Source organism: Corvus hawaiiensis, chromosome 3, assembly GCF_020740725.1.
Source record: "Corvus hawaiiensis isolate bCorHaw1 chromosome 3, bCorHaw1.pri.cur, whole genome shotgun sequence".
Lineage (NCBI taxonomy): Eukaryota > Metazoa > Chordata > Aves > Passeriformes > Corvidae > Corvus > Corvus hawaiiensis.
The window spans coordinates 50,297,879-50,318,153 of record NC_063215.1 but is presented as its reverse complement, the minus strand read 5'-3'; the positions used below and the strand labels follow the sequence as shown (position 1 = coordinate 50,318,153).

General features: G+C 39.3%; 1 protein-coding gene across 1 annotated transcript in view; it reads left to right on the top strand.

Moving 5' to 3' along the window:
- FRK (fyn related Src family tyrosine kinase) overlaps window positions 1-16,630 on the top strand; it is a 48,678-nt gene extending 32,048 nt beyond the window's left edge. The window contains exons 5-8 of the mRNA XM_048299830.1: window positions 6,423-6,581; window positions 11,473-11,654; window positions 13,806-13,971; window positions 15,853-16,630. Of these exons, the coding sequence (XP_048155787.1) occupies window positions 6,423-6,581; window positions 11,473-11,654; window positions 13,806-13,971; window positions 15,853-16,046 (701 nt within the window). The 3' untranslated portion in view covers window positions 16,047-16,630. The remainder of the gene's footprint in view (window positions 1-6,422; window positions 6,582-11,472; window positions 11,655-13,805; window positions 13,972-15,852) is intronic.
- Window positions 16,631-20,275: the final 3,645 nt, after the last annotated feature.

Here is a 20,275-nt window from a genome sequence, read left to right as displayed (position 1 = left end):
CTGTTATATGCCATTACACATCATCCCTCTGCTGAGATCAGTATTTATATTTAATCAAAACACAGATTGTTCTCGACTAGACAATAATGTGAAGCCTTCTAGTCCTAAGTGGAAGGCACTGTAAGAATGTGGACCTAATTTCACATTTGAATTTGCCTGATGTCTTCTCTTTAACCCTTGCTATGTCTTCTTGTAAAAAAATAAAAAGCCTATTTGTATGTATTAGTTTTTCTTTCCATTCTGGAGATACAAACAGAGTGAGTTAAACCAATTTTAAGCTGTCTTTAGAAAGGCTAAATGTAGTTTCTTGTTATATAGTATCCTTCTCATTTCTCAAACAGTTTTTTTTCTGGATTTAAACTAATCTCTAGCTGTTGCTGCTAAAAGGCTTGAAACCAAGTATGCCAATGGCATCCTGGCCTGTATCAGCAACAGGGGCCAGCGGGACCAGGGCAATGATTGTCCCTTTGTTCTTGGTGCTGGTGAGGCTACACCTCAAATCCTGTGTCCAGTTCTGGGCCCCTCAGTACAAGAAGGACATTGAGGTGCTGGAATGAGTCCAGAGAAGGGCAATGGAGCTGGTTAAGGGTCCAGAGGTTAAGTCCTGTGGGGAGTGCCTGAGGGAATTGGGGTTGTTTAGTCTGGAAAAGGGGAGGCTCAGGGAAGATCTTATCACTTTCTACAGCTGCCAGAAATTAGGTTGTAGTGAGGTGAGGACTGGTGTCTTCTCCCAAGTAACAAGCAATAGGAGAAGAGGAAACAGCCTCAAATTGTGCCAGGGGAGGTTTAGATTGGATAATGTGATTTTTTTTTTTTTCATGGAAAGGGTTGTCAAGCATTGAAACAGGCTGTCTGGGGTACTGATGGAATGACCATGCCTGGAAGGGCTCAGAAGACATGTGGATGTGGCACTTGGGGTTGAGGTTTAGTGGTGAACATGACAGCGCTGGGTGAATGGTTGGACTCAGTGATCTTATAGATCTTTTCCAATCTTAATGTTTCTATGATTCTATGACTCTATGACCTTCCAATATATAGGAAAAAATTAATCTCCCAGAATTCTGGTGAGATGGCAGTAATGGGTTTTCCCCAAAGCCAGTTCTCCCTTGATGCAAATGTGTGATTCCTGACTTGTGAGTATTTAGGGTATTCAGAATCTGTTTCCATTTCAATTTGGAGCAAGAGCCAATTTTTCAAATATTTTACACCAATTGAAAATTTCACAACTGCTTCTTTCAAAAACATTGATGTGCAGCATACTAGCTAATTTCCCCTCTTTTTAGGTATCTAGCATCTCAGATGTATCAGGATTTTTAAATAATTAGCAGGAAAGAATAAGCACTCACATATCAGATAAAACATATTAGAGATTAAAAATGCCCATTACAATGAGAAAATAACATGCTGTTAAAGCACATTTCTTTACATTGATTGTAAAGTCTGGATTCCAGGAATCCAAAAATCTTAAAACACCTTCCTCCCCACCACCTTCTTCTTGGGCTTAACTTCACTCTCATACTCTCTACCTCCTCCTCCACTGTGGTGCAGGGTGACAGGGAATGAGGGTTGTGGTCAATGCATCACATGTCTCTGATGCTCCTTCTGCATCAGAGGAAGGGCTCCTCACATTCTTCCCCTGCTCCAGCATGGAGTCCCTCCCACAGGAGAGTCCTCCACAACCTTCCCCAGCTTGAGTCCTGCCTCTGGGCTGCAGTTCTTCACAAACTGCTCCAGTGTGGGTCTCTTCCATGGGATGCAGTCCTCCAGGAGCAGACTGCTCCAGTGTGGGTCACATATATGCACTCCTCTCTTCTCTGGCTGTTGCTGTGTTGCACAGGTTTTCTTTTCCCCCTTTTTAAATCTGTTTTCCCAGAGGTGCTGCCACCATCACTGATGAGTTTGGCCTTGGCCAGCAGCGGGTCCATCCAGAAGCTGACTGGCATTGGCTCTGTCGGACATGGGGGAAGTTTCTAGCAGCTTCTCACAGAAACTACCCTGCAGCTCCCCATTACCAAAAGCTTTCCACTTAAACCAAATACATTCTGCACCTCAGCTCTCTGTATCACATATGTAAGAGCTATCATTAAAGTCCATATTCGTCACACAAACTTCATAAACTTCACTATCAAGAAAAAGAATTCTCGGCACCAAAAGCAAAATACCACAATCACAATACCAAAGTCAACAATTTGCACACAATCCACCCCTTGTCCCTTCAACACAATTACAACAACTGAAATTCCCTGTGATCATTCCACTCTTTGCTCTCAAATATCATTCTGTCAATATCTTGCCCATTACCTCTCCTTATTCCCTTTACAATCTGTTGATCAGTGTGACTATAAACAAGAAGCAGTAGTTATGTGATGCCTTCGTTCAGATAATTCTCTTATTTGTTCACTGGTTCACTTGTCTCTGCTTTGGAGACATCTATGACATTTTACCAGCCCAAACCATATCATGAATGTGTGAATGATAAAACAAAACATAAGAATATCTTTTCCTTAAGGAACATCTCTGAAGTTTGAGCTCTTGACCCACAGTTTTCAAAGAGGTATAGGGATCAGTGGATAGAAAAATAGTCTAGAAACCAGCAGCTGTTATTTCTGGTTTTGGCTCTGCACAGCACTGTCTTGATGCAGGTCCCTGAACATGTCATTTTACATTTCTATTTTTATTTCCTCACTGAGACATTGTTTTTTCTATTTAAGTGGAAATCACTGCAGCAGGGATTTGCACTTTGTCCTATGTTGAGTGTGATGGATTTTCTAGAACCTGTTGTCTGGGCTAGCTTGCTTCTTCAGCTGTCAGCATGTGAAGCAGACATCTATCATCACCAATTAATTGTATCTTATAAAGTTCCTTATGCCTACTGAAGTTGACGGATACATTTGTCATTATCACGTTGTAAAGCTTCTCCCAAGCTTCTCTCTGCACAAAAGCTGCCCAAGCATGATTTTTTTTTCAGGAGACTTTCCCAAAACAGTGTCTGGATTGGTACTGTCAGTGGAGTTTTTAATAATATTTTCAGTTTTTCAATATACCATCTCTTTAATCCATGTGCAGTGTAAAAAGCTTTGCACTCAGGGAAGTCCCCCAGTTTCCCTGAAAAAAAGAGATTCTTTTATTCCATTTAATTCAGTATGTGACCTTATACTAGCTTGTAAGTCTACTTCTGTATGGTGACAAAGTTGCTTGAGAACATCCAGATACATATATTATTCATCTGTTAATGTGAATAGGTTTTCTTAGTCTCTTGTGTTGCCAAATACTTGGTTTTTTAAATGTTATTTCTTTATTACTCATAAACTTCTCCAGCAGATCATAGTTATATGCTTAATGTAGTCTCCATGTAAATTAATCTTGTATAAGCTTCTTTAGAAAATTAGGTTGCGCTGAAGTACAAGGTTACTTTGAAGCAATTTCAGGAGGTTTATTGAAAGTTGCAAACAAAGGGTCTTGTGAGGAGATTACCTAGTATTTAAGGGCCATTTACATGTAGGCCAGTGGAATCTGGAAAATAACTGGTTTTATGACCAAGTGGTTTCTTTCAGTAACCTGCTCTTTATCCTGTGTTTACCGCTTACAGCTGAAAATGTACGTTTCATTAAAAACACACATATTCAACTACAAGCTAGAACCCCCTCAGCTATTTGAAACTCCATGTGGTATGTGTTTCCTTCCTCAAAAGGATGCACTGTAAATTCTTTGCCACTATTGTGACAGGCTGTATCCAACTAATTTGTAACAAGTGTGTTTGGTTGCTTTTAGAGGCAGTTTTTAATTTGCTTATTCAGTTGCTAAAACCTAATCTTAGGCAGAACGCTCATAAAGACACATTTATTTTTTTTTTTCAGTTGGCATCCAATCTTCTTATTAAGTACAATATAAGATCTACAGGGCTCTGGGGGGTTGGGGCACTGTCTGCTACTTGTACTATTTAAAGATATAAACTAACTAAAACTGAAGGTTACATGTGTTCTTCAAAATATTCAGGAAATATTTATTGATCTTTTTCTGGTTTGTTATCATTATTATCACTGTTATTTTCTATTACAGTGTAGAAAAGGATTTGCAGCTATTCAGCTAATGGAATACTTCCCTCCTGATCAATTTGTTGAGAGTTATCATATGTGAAAAACATGTTGCTTGGTTTCAGTTTGTTGGAAGAAGTTTATAGCATGATTAAACTGAGAAATTCCTTGTAGGCAAACTTTGATGGTGGGAACAAATCAGACTGTCATATGCTATGGTGTGAAGAAACCCTGTATAATGATCCATAGAGGGTCCATGATTTGGTAGACCCTAAGGGACCAAGTACTTTATCCTTTTTAGGATCAACTTGTCAAATTTTGGCGCTGATGCTAAATCATTAGCCACACTCATGTTTTTGCTTTTGGAGGCAGAATGCTTCACACCATGCAGCCTCTCTGTAGATTTTAGGCTGATTTTTATCACAATGCTTATATCTTGAAACAAGTAAGCAAATGGGGCACAATTTTATTAATATATTCACAATATTAAAGTGAGTGTAAACCTTATAAAGACAACCCAAGACTTTTAAAAATTCTTTTTTAATCTGGAGTTGGTGAAAAGTTCAAGTAAATCTGTAAAGATTGTGCTATTGTAAACAGGAAAAGGACATAGAGTAAGCATTACAGATATTTGGTGTTTTCTCTCTGCCATAATCTCTGCTTTATCCAGATCAAGGATGATCATTTACTCTTCGTGAAGGCCCCCTCTTCCTTCTGAGAGTGAGGGAAATGAGAAAATGAGAATAGCTTGTACCTGTTGAGGAGTTGTATTATTGGCTGCTTGCCACTTATTGATGGCATGGAAATCCGTTAACTTTGACCATTACTCCTAATGACATCCTATAAAGTGTTGCCAAATTGGGCAATATGGGATTGCCAAGGGAAGTATGGGGACACAGAAGAGAGGAGTACCTGTTCCTTGCAATGTAATCTTTGGTCTCCCAAGTAGCAATGTCAAGTGGCTCTTTTTTCATAAAATCTGTGTCAGGAGCATTTCTGAGTCATTCCTCTTGTATTGATGTGAGGATATGAAATCACACATCATTAATATGTTTTGGGAAATAGCTTGGAGCATTTTTCAGGAGGTGGCATTCAAGGTAGGATTTGGGTGGGTAGGCTGATTTTCTAGTTCGTTTTGTAGAACAGATTTTCTTTTGGAATTTTATTGCTGAGCTATTTAACATCCTTCAAGAATTACTTAATTTAAACATCTGTGTTTGGAACAGTCAAACTCCCAAATAAACCTTTTAGGTTACCTAATATTAAAAAAGACTCTTATTCTTGCAGCCTTGGCTTCTCTAATTTCTCAGTCTGCTTACTGAGGAAGTTGAGTTCGTTTTTAAACATGACATGGAGCAAAATAACTTGGATAACTAGATTTTTTCCTCCCCAGTCTTCACTGTAATATTTTTTAATTAAAGTGTTTTGATTTGGGAGGAACGAGACATTTGAGTAGCTGAATAATTTCACATTTGTTTGTACAAGCATTTTGAAACAGATATTATTTCCCAACTTCCTCAAACATCTGACAATATCTGGTCACTACTGAATCATTCATATAAAAAGCTTTGCTTTTTTATTTGTGCATGTTTTCCTAATCAATCCCCGATTCTGGTCATATGAGCTTTAATCCTAAATTTGCCATGACTTTACCTTCCTGTGCCGTTCCTGATTGCTTCTTTGACATAGTTTCTGCATTGGTTCACTATGTATATGAATAGAATTAGAGATGTCATGACTTCATGTAACACTTACAAAGTTGGCATCATTTGCTGTTAGACACTTTGGTATTTAAGAGATTGTAAAATTAATGTTACATCTATGCATACATTGGTATTTCTAATAAGGTTGCTATCACATGATCATTATAAATAGCTATTTGTTTTTGTATCTATAAAATGCACACATCTTCTCTGCATATGCTAAACTGATTTCAGTGCTTTCAGGCTTTGATTGGCGAAGCCGAAAATATAGTGCAACAAATTTTGATTGCAGCACTAGTTTTCTCTCAGAAATTTTATGCTCATTACCTAGACAGTCTCACCTCAGTTTCAGATCCTTTTGTTAACCAGTTGTTTGTTTAAAATGTATCCCTTAACATTCTAGCCTCACTTTTTTTCCTGTTTGGGGGAGGCCTGGGGATTTTAGCCTTTAGATTTCTGGTGGCTGGGACACATATGTTCTCTGTCCCTATGCAACTGGCATGTTTCACTCATTAACTGTTTGTTTCAGCTGCACTGTCTGTTTTCCATGGAACTGTGAAGATTTGAGATGCTAATGTACTTTCAAAGACAGAAAACAATCTCAGTTACTCCCTTAAGACTGCTAGGCTGGTAGGAAGGCCTTTAATAACCTCAGCTTATGTTTTGTTATATGTTGTTTTTTCAGGTTCAATGGATCCAAAAGACTTTCTGAGAGAAGCACAAATAATGAAGAACTTGAGACATCCAAAGCTTATACAGCTTTATGCTGTCTGCACTTTGGAGGACCCAATTTATATTATTACTGAACTGATGAGATATGGAAGTCTTCTAGAATACCTTCAAAGTAAGCAAATGACTCTAAACTCATTTTAAGAGTGCTGCAGTTTAGTAAATACACTAACATAAAAGACAGAAATACAGCACCCTGGTTTAATATAAAAGCTGCATTATTTTTCGTGTGTGAGGGTGAGAAAAGCAGAAAGAAAGGTTTATGAATTTTTGACATGCCAAAATATTTGAGAAGTAGGAAAGAAACACATTCACAGTCTGATTCTTGCCTTATAATGGCCCATATTTTATCACACAGTTCTATGAGTAGATGGGAACATACACAAAGGAATAAAAATATAAGTATCCAGAAGGATAGGTCATCATATTTGACATGAAATAGAGGCACTTCCACAAAATTGTACTTAACAGCTTTGAAAACTATCACTAGTCAGGGATATCTTTTCCCTACAAATTTGTCCCTTGCCTATCCCATCAGGGCTTTTATCTCAGCAGCACTTCAAAGTGCTCTTTTGAAGGCAAATAATAATTAAAAATAAAATTGTACAGCCTGGAACAGACTAGCATAATGACTGCACTCTTTAAGTTCACTCCTGTTCTTGGGAAATGCTTGATTCTAGTGTTGTTACCCATTTTCAGTTTAGCAGATGTCTGTGAGATGCTAAATGTCTTCAAAGTTGTAAGGATCTCTTGAAGACAAAATGTTTGCTGCAATTGTCATGCTGAATTTCTTCTCTGTTTCCAGCCCATAAAGCAAAGCCCTGTGTAGTACCACAGACATCATTTACCATGACAAGTCTTCCCCTGTCTTCTCTGTGGAACCATTTTTAGATTGGGGTCTGTCCACACACAATTACAGCTAAAGAAATATCTGACACAGGCACAGCTGTACCAGAAACTGCCCAGAGTGGGTTTGCCATGACCTTGGGCCAGATCATCTACAGTTTTGTAGGCATTTACTGGCCAGAGGTAGCAAGGCACAAATTTCCTGTAAATTCTCATCTTTGGTGCCTTTGTGTACAGATTGCAACTTATCTGATTGAAAGAGCCTGGCACATCAGGAAATGATTGCTGTGCATGGAAACATTTATTGCACTGGAGAAATAGCTTTGAGAAAGCCAGGATGAGTCACAGCTATTGCAGAGGTGAAAACTGGCCTGTTAGTGTGCATAGATTAAACATGTTCAGGGCACATAAGTGCTGCAGCCTGTGTGTGGATCTGTTGCCAGCATATGCACAGCACCCTGCTCCTTGCTAAGTGTTCACTCCTGTAGCTCTTCATCAGAGACTGTGGAAAGTCAGTTGGCTTCCAGGCAGCCATCAAGATATCCGTAATAACGTCCGGTTGAAACCCAGCCTAGAGGTATCCCTCCTTGTCTGATGGCCAATGCACAGGGAGGTGCACAGAAGTAAGAGGTGGAGGCAGAGATCCAAGGGATTTGATAGGTATTGTGGCCAGAGAAAAGTCTTTGCTATCAGTGAGAGTAATAAGGAAAGAGATTTGAAGCTTGTATAGAGCTCTGTGACTGGAAGTGATCTGTATCAGCTGGAGTGCACAGCTACTGATAAGTTTTCTTGAGACTCAGCCTCTGCAGGGAACATGAAAATATTTCCAGGCTTCTGCCTCTGTGTGCACTATGGGTAAGTATGGCAAACTAGAGCAGAAGAAAGTCCAGAGATATTCTTTGTTCCTATTCCCCTCCAAGAAATGCATGGTATGCTTTTCCAGCTTTAAAATATTTTATTCACAGTTACTATCACGTTTTCCCATAATGACAGCTACTTAATAATGACAGACATGGGAATTCCCTGTGCACACTGTAAACGTACTTTGGGAGAGTTCATGATAAACACTGCTATGCAGAGTTATTGACCTGCCACCAGTACAAGGAAAACGCACCTGAAAAGTTTTCTTTGTTATTGGAAGTGAATGAAATTGTCATAAATGCATGAGTGCTTTTATCAATTCTGATTGACCTGGGGTTTGTTCTGGCAGGAATGCAGTCTTGAAGTTTGGTGAATTATTATGGAGGCAATGCCCTCACTGGAGAAAGTGCCACTTATTTATTTTTCACTTTTTTATTGTCAGTTATCTGTCAATGAGAATATTTTCCTGTCTTTTCTGTATGAGACATTGTGGTTGATTGCTTAGAACAGGGTACAGACCCCAAGACTTCTTTAATATTTCCTCTAATACATTTTTTATATGATGTTGAGGCTTTTGTCAAAAAATATTAGTAAAAAAGGACATGGAAGTGCTATGCTTTCTTTATCAGTTAAACAATAATCCATGGGAAGTAGTATATATATATGCTTCTAGCAGCCTTCCAGTACCTAAAGGGAGCCTACAAAAGAGGTGGAGAGGGAATTTTTACAAGACCAGGTAGTGATAGGATAAGGGGGAATGACTTTAAACTGAAAGATGGTAGGTTTACATTAGGTAATTCTTAGAAATTCTTCACTGTGGGGGTGGTGAGGCACTGGGACAGCTTGTCCAGAGAAGCTGTGCTTGAACTTGTGTGCTTTGTCTGGAGTTTTTTGCTCCAGCCTGGCGTTTTGGAGGTGTACTCAGAAATCTTTATGAGACAGACATACATGATTTACACTTCAGATCCCAAAGAGACCCGTGATTTCATCCTCTGCATTTGTGCACAGGTTGTAGCTCCTGGTCAGCTGAGGCTCCTCCTTAAAGCTTTCCCTTCTTTAGCTCCAGAACAGCTGCAGTGCAGAACCATCTTACAGAGAGAGATCATCCAAGATATACTGCGGCAGCCAGGGCAGCAGTGGCCTCTTCCCCTACCTCAGCCCACAGGCTAAGGGCAGTAGGTCAGCCCAGTCTGGTATTCCAAACAGGCTTCAGTGAAAGAAATGGTTTTTCAGCTGCCACTCCACTGTTAGAGGTGGATCTCATCCTTGTCCTTTAGCACGGTGCCCCTGAGAGTCCTGCAGGGAATAAGACAGGGAGGGTTTAGCAGCTCCAACTCCTATTCTGCACTGAAAGCAGCTCATTAAACACGAGGCTGATGAGCCAGCCCTTCTTCCCGTGGCATTGCCTTATTTTGTCTCTTGGAGCAAGCTTAAGTCAGGCTGTCCTGGAGCATTGGCAGACCAGTGACAAACCTGTGCTCAGGTTTGCCAGCACCCTTGTCTGCTCTCACCAGCAGGCAGTTCACAACATGCACAGATGAAGTCACGTGAAAGGGAATATTTGAAGCTGACTCACCTAGGCTAACTTCCAAAACCCAGGTACTAATGCAAGCTGCTTGTACACACTTAGTTATTTTCCAATTAAATACAACATGAGTGTCATTTGTGGACTTCTATCTTTGTCTGGCAAGATGAATAATAAATGTTGATGCTTGTCAGTTATCAGAACTGAAAATCTTCAGAGTGTGGTATTATTCTGGGGACTGGATGGATTTTCACAAAGCCCGATTTTTGTCCCTCTCTTAAAAGTTCAGGCACCTCTGAAACGTATCTGTAGGAGAGGAAAAAACATTCTGAGTCAACAATAGAAGTAAATAATCTCAGTGCTGAATTATCATGACAATGAGTTTAGCCTCAAAAAGAAAGTAGGGCAAGACACATACAGGGCAAGTTTAATAATTTAATTTTTTTTTTTTTTTTGGCCTAATTGTGTCAGAACATTCAGATGAGCAGGAAATTCAAGGCCTGGAGATTGCAGAATTGATTAGTAAACAGTGGCATCTCACACTCTTCGTAAGGTGGGATTGCAAGGTTACATCAGATAAAGTGCCAGAACTGGAGGAAGCTATGCAAAACAATGCTAAGACACACTATTACTGCAAATCAATTAAAAATAAACAACAGAAAGCTGCCAGCTACAACAGTTTTGTTTCTGAGGCAGTAAGTAAAAGTCACCAACCTGATGAGAAAGAAGAACTGCCAATAAGCCTAGCAGCAATGATTCAGCTTTTTGATATTAAGGTTCTGAAACAAAAAGTTGAAACTGTTTTGAGTGTTAGAGGCTACAGGGGTAGGAACTCAGGCTTGAGTGCTGCAGCATTTGGGATCGGGTGACAGTGGTCCTCGAACATAACAGTGATTTGGTTTATCATCGATTACCTCACAGTTTAAATCCCACAAAGGCCCTGAATTTGTACTCTGTTATACTGAATTTTTTTTTGGTTGCCTGTCTTACAATTTTTGGCTGCAGTTTTTCATGACCTAAGACTCTTTCCTTCATTTGTGGAGGCAAGTTGCTCAGCTCAAAGTTCTTCTACTGCATTGTTTGAACAATGATCTATGACTGCCAAATCTCAGTTTCTGGGATTTCCTTATCTTAGTGTGGTGGGAATGACATGCACATTGCTTTAAAAAGTTCTACTGGAGAAGCAGGCAGTTTGAAAGCATCTCAAGGAGTCCTACTGTTGAGTAGCAACCACAGAGATAACAGCATGAAGCAGTCAAGTGGAGTGGAAAGTGAAAATGAGAGTTACACTTGATAGCAGATGGTAGTTTTTCCTAATAAGAATCATCAGAGAACAGGGAACAAGGATAATTCTGTGCTTTTCCATCTTTAGTCAGCTCTGGCTACAGCCACTGGGTACTGGCATTAGCTCTTGCTCACAGTTTGGAACAGCTTTATGAACCTGTCAGAAAGGTACATACTATGTTACTGTCAGAAGATAAAAGATTTTCTCTTTGGACTGTGTCAGCAGCTCCTTCCTGGCCTAGATCAACTCCTGCATTTAGTATCTACTGTTTTAGAGAAGATGGGACAGGCATTGTTACTCAGTTATTGTGAAATAAGTAATGTCATTCACTAATCCCTGTTATTTGGCTGGGCTGTTACTTTATTGTATTACATGGTTTGGTTTGTTCATGTTGGCTGTTTGAACTAGTCAGATTTTCAGTTATTTATGTCTGAAATCTGCACATTGTTCTTGTTCTTATGTTGTTCTTGTCATCTCCTTTTTAAACAGAGGATGGAGGCTCTCAAATCTCCCTGAAACATCAAGTAGACATGGCTGCTCAGGTGGCTTCTGGGATGGCATACCTTGAATCTCAGAACTATATCCACCGGGATCTGGCAGCCAGGAATGTTCTTGTTGGTGAACACAATGTTTACAAAGTGGCAGACTTTGGACTCGCAAGAGTTTTCAAGGTAGGTTGTGAGAGGGTTAATTGTCTCTGCTTTTAACTCTGGAGAACAAGGTGGAAGAGGCCAACTAAAGAATGAATTGTAGCCCTGAATTGCTGGATTCAGAAAAAGGCAAACCCAGGGAGAAAAGGACCTATAAAATGTTCATTTGTATCTTCTACCTGCATTATCCCATATAAGGTTAGAATTTGTCCTGTGCCTTTGTGTCAATCTGAAGAATCCTGGTGTCTGCTTCCCACCCAGCCACCCAGGAAGGAGCCTGGCAAGCAATACCCTTTGTTGGACAAGCTTTATCCACAGCATCTGCAACATGGAGAGGAATGATGGAAAGATTATACACCTGGGCCTGTAAGGGAAGGCATATAAAAATGTCTTGACACCTATTCTCCCCTTGTTCCCTTCCCCACTGCCTCCATGATGGTTGTGAGCACAGGCAGTAATCATAAAATGACCTTATTCCTCTCCACAGCTAACAGCAAAGTTCATAAAGTGAGCTCTCAGAACTTTTATATCTGATGCGGTCACAAATTCTTCACCACTGCACTGTTTTGTTTTCTTTTCTCTAGTCCTTGAAGGCAGAGAATGCCAAGTATCATTGACCAAAATCTCCCTATGAAAGAGTCATGGTTTAGAAATGAGATTTCCTACCTCTGAAAATGATTTTATCAGTGTTGGAAAGATTTAATTTGCCATATTTTATGGATTTCAATATGAAATCCGTAATTTGTGAGTCTGTGTTTGTTTGGCTTTTATTATTTATTTATGTTCTTGCACTGAGAAGGAAAAACGGAGAAAAAAGTTCTCTGCTTCTCATTTGGTTTTTTCATTCAAGCAGCAGAAATTGAAGTTCATAACAGAACTAGATTTATTACATACTGAAGTATAGAATAATGGCTTAAAAACGGCATCAAGGGATTTTGAAAATTCTTTTCAGTTTAGCTTGATTCTTCTATGTATGCATTAGTTCATATTGCAAGTTTTTAATATAAAAAAATATACATTTTTAAATGAACAATGCTCATAATGGATATTTCTCTTTTGTCCTCACTAGAGAGGGTAATAATTTACAGCTGTTGACATTTCTTGTTAAAACTGAACTTTACTAAAATACTCAGTCATAGAGTCATTTAGGCAGACTTTCTTAGGAATATTTTGTCTCCTAAGTGAAAACACTAACATGGTCACATACAAAGGATTAAGTGTGAGAAATAAAATCTGTATTTTCACATGTGTTATTTATATAATGAAATAATTTCTTGTTTCTAAAGATGAGTGTATCAGTATCAGTATAGAGATACAAATCAGTAACAACCAGTATTTTCAAAACTACAGAGCATTGCAGCTGGGAAACATACATTTTGTATTTAAACAATCAAAAAAGCAAAATCTGGTACATGTATGCCTGGATTTACATGTGAAAAACTTCACCAAGGCTTGGGTGTGACTTGTGTACACTAAATTACATGTAGGAATTAAAGAGGGAATAAATGTTCACAAAATTTAGATGTCTGTGCTATAAACCTTTAAGGACATGATTCTACAAATTTGCAAGTCAACAGTTTTTCTATGTGTCTTTCACCTACACTTTACATTAATTAATTTGACTCACTGAGAGCTAATATGTTAATTTGAATCAGCCAGAGTTTATTCTTTTGTCCCCAAAAAAACTGCTTAAGTGACTGTTATCAAAGTCAATGGCCCTTCAGCACCACAATAAATCACAGAAGAAAGGTTCTGAAATTCATTAGCTCTTGCTCCTGCCTTCTCTGTTTACTAAAGACCAGATGTGGAGACATTTGGTCTCTAGTGTCAGCAGGATGCTTACACTGCCACTCCTGACAGACTTCTGAAATCTTGCATGCCCAGTCCAGAATTCACAGTAACAAGTCATAATTAATCAGGAGACACTCCAATGCTGTGTGCTTGCTTGAAATGATAAATGTGTTAGAAAAGCCTCTGATGAAGCCTCGGCATTTCTCAACTGTGAAGCCGAATCCAATGATAGACTTCAGATAATGGGTACTTTAATGCCATGAAAGACACGAGTTTGGATAAAAGATGATAAGATAAAGCACGTACTGAGCTTAGTCAGATGCTTAAGTGCTTTGCTGAAGCAGATCTGAAACCAGGCTTGCTTCGTTTTACCCATGACAGGTAGAAAATGAAAACGTATATGAAGCTAGGACTGAAACAAAACTCCCAGTGAAATGGACAGCCCCGGAGGCAATCCGCTACAACAGATTCAGCATTAAATCAGATGTCTGGTCATTTGGGATACTTCTGTTTGAAATAATCACCTATGGGAAGATGCCTTATGCTGGTAAGTACTTTTACCTAAAGAATGATATCTAATTTTTTCTTTCTTTCAGAATGACACAAAAAAAAGAAGGTTGAATGCCTGTACTACAGGCATTTTAAAAGGTTAAAACTTTAAAGAGAGAAAGAAGGCTGTACAAATGAGGTGAATTTAGTGGGTCAGATCTTCTGGCTTCCCCAGGCTCCCTGGAAGCTTTGCAAAGGCTGTGATTAGCACACATTTAAGCTTTCTCTTGCTGGAGTCAACCTGCACTGCACAGGCATCTAAGCCAGATGGCTATTTTCTTCCAGCATCAGATCAAAGATGCCAATTCTTGGAATATGAAAAAAGGGAAGAAAGAAAGGAAGGGGTTTTTATTGCCCAACCTTTCCTTTTTTACTTTTTTTTTTAGTATGTCCGATGGAAGAATAAATTGTATGAAGCGCTGTACAGGCACTTCAGGAAGAAGGTGTCTGAAAATTAAATCAGGGTATTTTTACCCCCTTCCCTCATATTTGACTATTGCAGTGAAAAGTCTTCATAAAGGAAAGGATTTTAAATAATTAAAAAATGAAATGTCACCAGCCTCAAAGTAGATATAGAAGTCTGAGAGCAGCTACTATTTCTAGTACTGTGAGAAATGCTCAAAGAACTGTGGCTCCAATAACACAAGGTATCAGTGAGATGATTGACTGTGACTCATTTTGTGCTGGTGAGTAGAACTCAAGGGAAGGACTAAAGCAAAGAAAAAGTTATGTTGCATCTATACAGGCCTGAGGGGTGGTGTGTTCACCATAAACTACATTTCACAGGGTCCCAAACTGATATTTTCTGTAAAAGGAAAAATTGATTTTGCTTTTTGATTCCCATCCTCATCCCCTGCAAAACTGTTCTGAAGAAAAAAAAAGAAAGCAAAATATCCTGAAGTCTTATATAAACTATAGGTGTGTGCATGTGGACACACATACATAAATAAATCATTTTAGTACAAAAAAATATGTAACACTGTGGCTCTGGATATTGTCTGAAAATCTATTCCGTATTACCCCTTTGCAAAGTTTATCGGTATCTTGAAAGTAGAAAATGTCCTTTTGCCATGGTTATTTGCTTACTTGGTATTACTTCCAGGAGTTTGTTCTCAGTAATCAGCTAGGAGAAGAGGTTGTGTTGATTTGTGGTGGCAGTGGGTAATGTGCAGAGGAAACACCATTCAGAGATCTAAGGAAAAGAAGTTAACACAACTCAAAATTTAACTTAACGAGTGAAAAATTGGAAGGGAACAGGACAATAGTATACTCTGCAAGAGTATATAAAGGTGTAGCAAAGATAGGGGAATGGTTGCTTCTCCATGACTGGTGGCGATGTAGCAGGCAGGATGCCATTACCCAGATGTCCTTGAGGAAAGTTAGGGTTGACTTTAGGGAAAGCTCCTGAATGTGAGGAAAATTCAGCAGCAGGACAGGTTTTCTTGGGAGATTTTGCAGTCACTGAGACTAGAAGGATTTAGGAACTATTTTAGCTAAATAGATGACAGAAAAATTTTGGCAAACCCAAATAGTGGAGGAAAAGCCTCGCACCCAGACAAACCTATTTGTGATGCTTTGCAGGTGGCGCAGTTAGGGTGAGGTGGTTGGGAAATGTTGAAGGTGGTTTTTAATTGCTGATAAACAGAAGAGATGAGTCCCTGCCCCTGGAATTTTTCAAGGTCAGGATGGAAGGGGATTTGAGCAACCTGGTCTAGTGGAAGGTGTCCCTGCCCATGGCAGGGGTTTTGGAACTTGGTGATCTTTAAGGTCCTTTCCAATCCAAACCATTCTACTGTGATTCTATGATGAAGAGAGAGAGGAACTAATGGCATCCCTAAGTAAGCCCTGAGTAGCCTGATGAACTCATTTCGGGTTGCAGGTATGCCAGGACACCTGGTGATCCAGCTGCTGGACAACGGGTACAGACTTCCTCAGCCGGAGAGGTGCCCAGTGCAGCTCTACGAGATGATGCTGCGCTGCTGGAGCGCAGAGGCCGGTGGGCGGCCCACCTTCGATGCCCTCAGCAAGCAGCTGGAGAGCTACTTTGACATCGAATCCTATTCCAATGCCTAGGCCCAGGCCATGGGAAATGAACCCTCAGGAAATTCCCGAAGGACATGTCCTAGCCAACATGGCTAATAGGGGGCTGTGGAATCAGCCTAACCCCAGGTGTGTAGGTTATTTGGGGGTGCTGAGAAATCCTGGTACATTTAATCCCTTCTCTGATCTTAAAAGACTCTTAAAAGTTTTGCTGCTGGCAAGTGTTTTGCAAAACAAAGCAACAGGAAGCCGGAGAAGTGGGTGTTTCTAAAAAAAAAAATGTGTCTTCTATTTATTTTAAAATGACAGATTGGAAGAATAAACAAATTAAACGAGTCTAGCTAAACAACTATTGTAGCTTTTTGTCATTTCTTTATTGGAATAATTACTTGCTGTTACTTAGATTTTTCATTCCTATCAATTTGTTCTCATGAAGGAATGTGATGGCTCTACACAGCAGGATCTGTGCTCCCTGAGTCCTCTCATTGTAAAAAATAATAAAAGTAATCCCGTGACTGTGATGACTCTGATTTGGCAGAGTCCAAATTAATTGCCTTGCTTAGACTTGAAGTACATGTGCTTTTGCTATATCTGAAAATAAACAGATATTCATGGGAGAAAAGGAATTATTTTGCTTTGTGGATGCACAAGCTGATCTTTTTATACTTTGTCTACTGTATTTCTTTTACAAGAATAAACAAAATTATTATTAGATTTTTGAAGCTGTTTGTTCTTAAGATCATCAAATAGTGCTACAGAACCTATGAGTTATTGTCCATTGAACTGTAAGGATTTATTTTATGGCTCTTAATTGTAGAGATATTGGAGGAAAAGATATTTTAACATGAACTCAAGACTGTCTCAGTGTTTTAGAGTGACAGCCTTTTCAATCCTGCTCCTCCAGATCATGAACCCACTCCAACAGGGCAGGTCTATGTATTTGACAGAGTAACTAGCAATCTCTTCTTCTACCTTCTCCAGATTCAGCTCTAATACAGGAGACTTAAGTAATAATCCATTTTATTGTGTTCCATGGAGAAATGGAGCCCAGGTGCTTCTTCTAGCAGTCTTTATAACTAGAGATGTTAAATTTTTTTTGTCCTTTCCCTAACTACAATATTGGTTCTGTTAAAATCTGGTATCACTGTGACAGTTTTATATTCTCATTTGTGAGGTTTACAGAACCAAGTTTTAATTATTTACTTATGATTCATCAGTTAATTATTTAACAGCATAATTCAGGAATTAAGAGCTGTATTGTGTTAACACAGTGTGAGGTCAGTATAAGTGTGCTGCCATTTTCCTCTAATATCAGAAATGTTCATGACTTTAAGGTCTGGGTGGCTTTTATTACGTCTTTTTCATATTGTTTTCTTTGCTTTATATTTCAAATCTATTAATCTCGTTTGCTTGTCTTGCTTCTAATTTTTAATTTCCTTTCCCTCTCTGCCTTTGGAAGGCAGAACACTGCTTGTTTCTTTCATACACACCTCTTATGTACTCATTATTCAAAAGCCCTTTCCTTATTTATTGTTTTTCTCCTCTTTCTATCTCACTACAGCATCTTTCCAGCACTGTGTCTATGTTCAACTTAATTTTCTGTGCAGTGTTTCTCTCTACTAACCCTCTTTATACTAATTAAATTTGTAAAGCATAATACGGCCATAATTAATTAGTTGTCAGAGCATCCATGTGATTTTGGAAAGTAGTCATCCACTCTGAAAGAAGAAGAGGTTAAATGGCTGGCATGGAAGGACCTGGGAGATTCCCAGGCAGTTTCCTGCTGTCCTCCATCCATGCTTGTTTTGAGACTTGTGCTAGCTACTGGCTCATGGCCTCAACAAGATGTTATTTATGATTATCAAACCTCCATCAACCCGTGCGTCTCTCATCTAGCTAGGAGCTGTGTTTAACACTGTTGCAGTATGAGGTTAACAAACCCCACAGAGTGGGTTTTATGTAATAAGAATACTAATGCTGTTATTTGGAAAGATCTCTGAGTCAAACTTGTGATCTTCATGTTCAAGTAATATTTCTAACATGATTTTTCAGATTTATAACATTAAAAATGTTGTTAATAAAAGTTGAGTTTTCCCAATCAAAAAAAACCCCACCCAAAACTGCTGATAAAAGATATAATCTTAAAAAGCACAGATGTGTGCATTTCACAGGAGACAAATTGCTAGGAAAAAAAAATTGACAGCAGGGAAATAGGAAAGTTTTCAGAATTTCAAATTACACCAACTGGTCCAAGCTGCTCTCTGCTGACCTCTGCCCTTGGGTGGAAGTCAACAGGATATTGCAGAACCCCACTGAATTGACACCAGTAATTCTGAAGAAATCCCACCTGAATAATGAATATATTCCTAAACCAACATTTATGCAGTAGAAAGTCTATGTACAGCTAAATTGACTTCTTTGTCTCCTTAATTTCTTCTATATTCAAAGGAGAGAGAAAAAGGGTCCTTGAAACGATGAATCAGTGCCCCAAAACTGCATTTCTCTCTGAAGCACCCTTGACAGCATGCTCTGTGCTTGCTGCTGTGAAGGAATCTGGCAGAGACCCTTTGCAGACGCGTGTGTGTAGTCCACATGCTGCAAACTGCAATCAGCTGTTTCAAGCTCCCTCTACCAAGTGTGGCCTCGGCAGCCACCTTAGGCTGAAAGGAGCAGGAGCTGCAAGTGAGCTGCGCCCTGCTGAGCTGTGTGAGGGGCAGGCACCTGCGTGTGATGGCCTCCAGGTGATGCAGCCCGGCACTCGGGACTGCTGCTGGCAGGCACCTTTCCCTGCTGTTGCATCCTGCCACTCCACTTCTGCTTCCTCTTTGCGTGCTTGCACAGCCGCAGCTGGTTAATGGAGTTTGGGTCTGCCAGCTGCCTCTCCCATGTGCTGGCCTGGGGTGGGAGACGTGCAGTGCTGTCTGAAAGCAGCAGGGAGGTTCACTTTGGTGTGTCTCACTATAGGCACTACATCAAGTAAGTTAATTTTGAGTTAATCTTTGAGGCAGCCTCTGCATTTCTGGCCTCCCCAAAATGTACTGTAGGTGAAAAGGTGCAGTGAATCTTTGTCTTCCAAGCATGAGCTCCGTTTCCACCTCACTGATGTGTGTCCTGAGACCAGTGCACTTTCTTTTCATACCAAACTTGAAAGCAAGGAAAAGCAGGAAAGTAGGTTCATCTTTCCCTTTCTCTGGGTTACACTAATTCTGGTGCCTGGTAGAGTCCCTTTGCCACTATGAACAATACAGTGGAACAATCCAAGCTTGGAAATCACAGATGCTGATCTCAGATCCATTGGTTCCTCTTTCTGGCTTAAATCCATGCGCTTGCATTCATGCCCTCATTTTGCCTGTCTGGAAACTGCTGCTTACAAGGGAAATGCTGCCACTCTAATATGAGGTCTAATTTTGGATTTTTGTTTTTCCTTGGGCTAGCAGGGGAACAAAGGAGACAAAAATCACTAAGTGCAACAGAATCAGTAAAGCTCTGGAAATAAAAAGTAATATGGAAAATTAATCATTTGTCAGCTCTTTCTTTCCATATTTTTGCAGTCAAATGGATCCATTATTAAGAAAGACTGGAGGAAGAAGGCAGCAAAGAGTGATAAACCTTCACAGAGTTCACTTTGCTTACAGGCAATGCTACAAGAAAACTGTACCTTTTCAAGCGCATTTCCATTTTATAATAATTTTATTTATATGACAGATAACAATTACAGTCAGAAGTCTTTGCTATGACTTGTTTTAAATTAAACCTCAAGGTTATCATTTCCAGTTACAGCGCACAGCAAGATAGGTTTAACAGATCTCATTCTATTCTTGAGGCATTTTATGTTCAAGGCTCTGCTAGAACTCTCTATTGCACTTGTTTTTACCTGCTGGATCATGGAGGGAAAATAATGGATTCAGTTATGAGAAACAGTAATAGATTTTTTTGAACTGACATAAATTTCTGTGTTTAGATAGAATAAAAGGACCAGGAAGAGATAAGTTGAATTTTCTACAATAGACTGGTCCTTGTGAAATTCACTTCACATAAATTGTGCTGAGATGTCTTTTATGTGATGTTTTATTTATGTAATTCAGTTATTCTTTGACAACTAAATCATTTTATGTGGTTTTACAAATGATAACTTAAAGATGTCCAACCATAAAGAAAGAACCTCTATTTTTTTTAAACTCTCCATTCCTCAGAAAGTTATGGAACAATGCAGTTGAGCAGTAAGTGTTAGAGAGTCCCTGGTGTTTATTTTTTTACCTCTA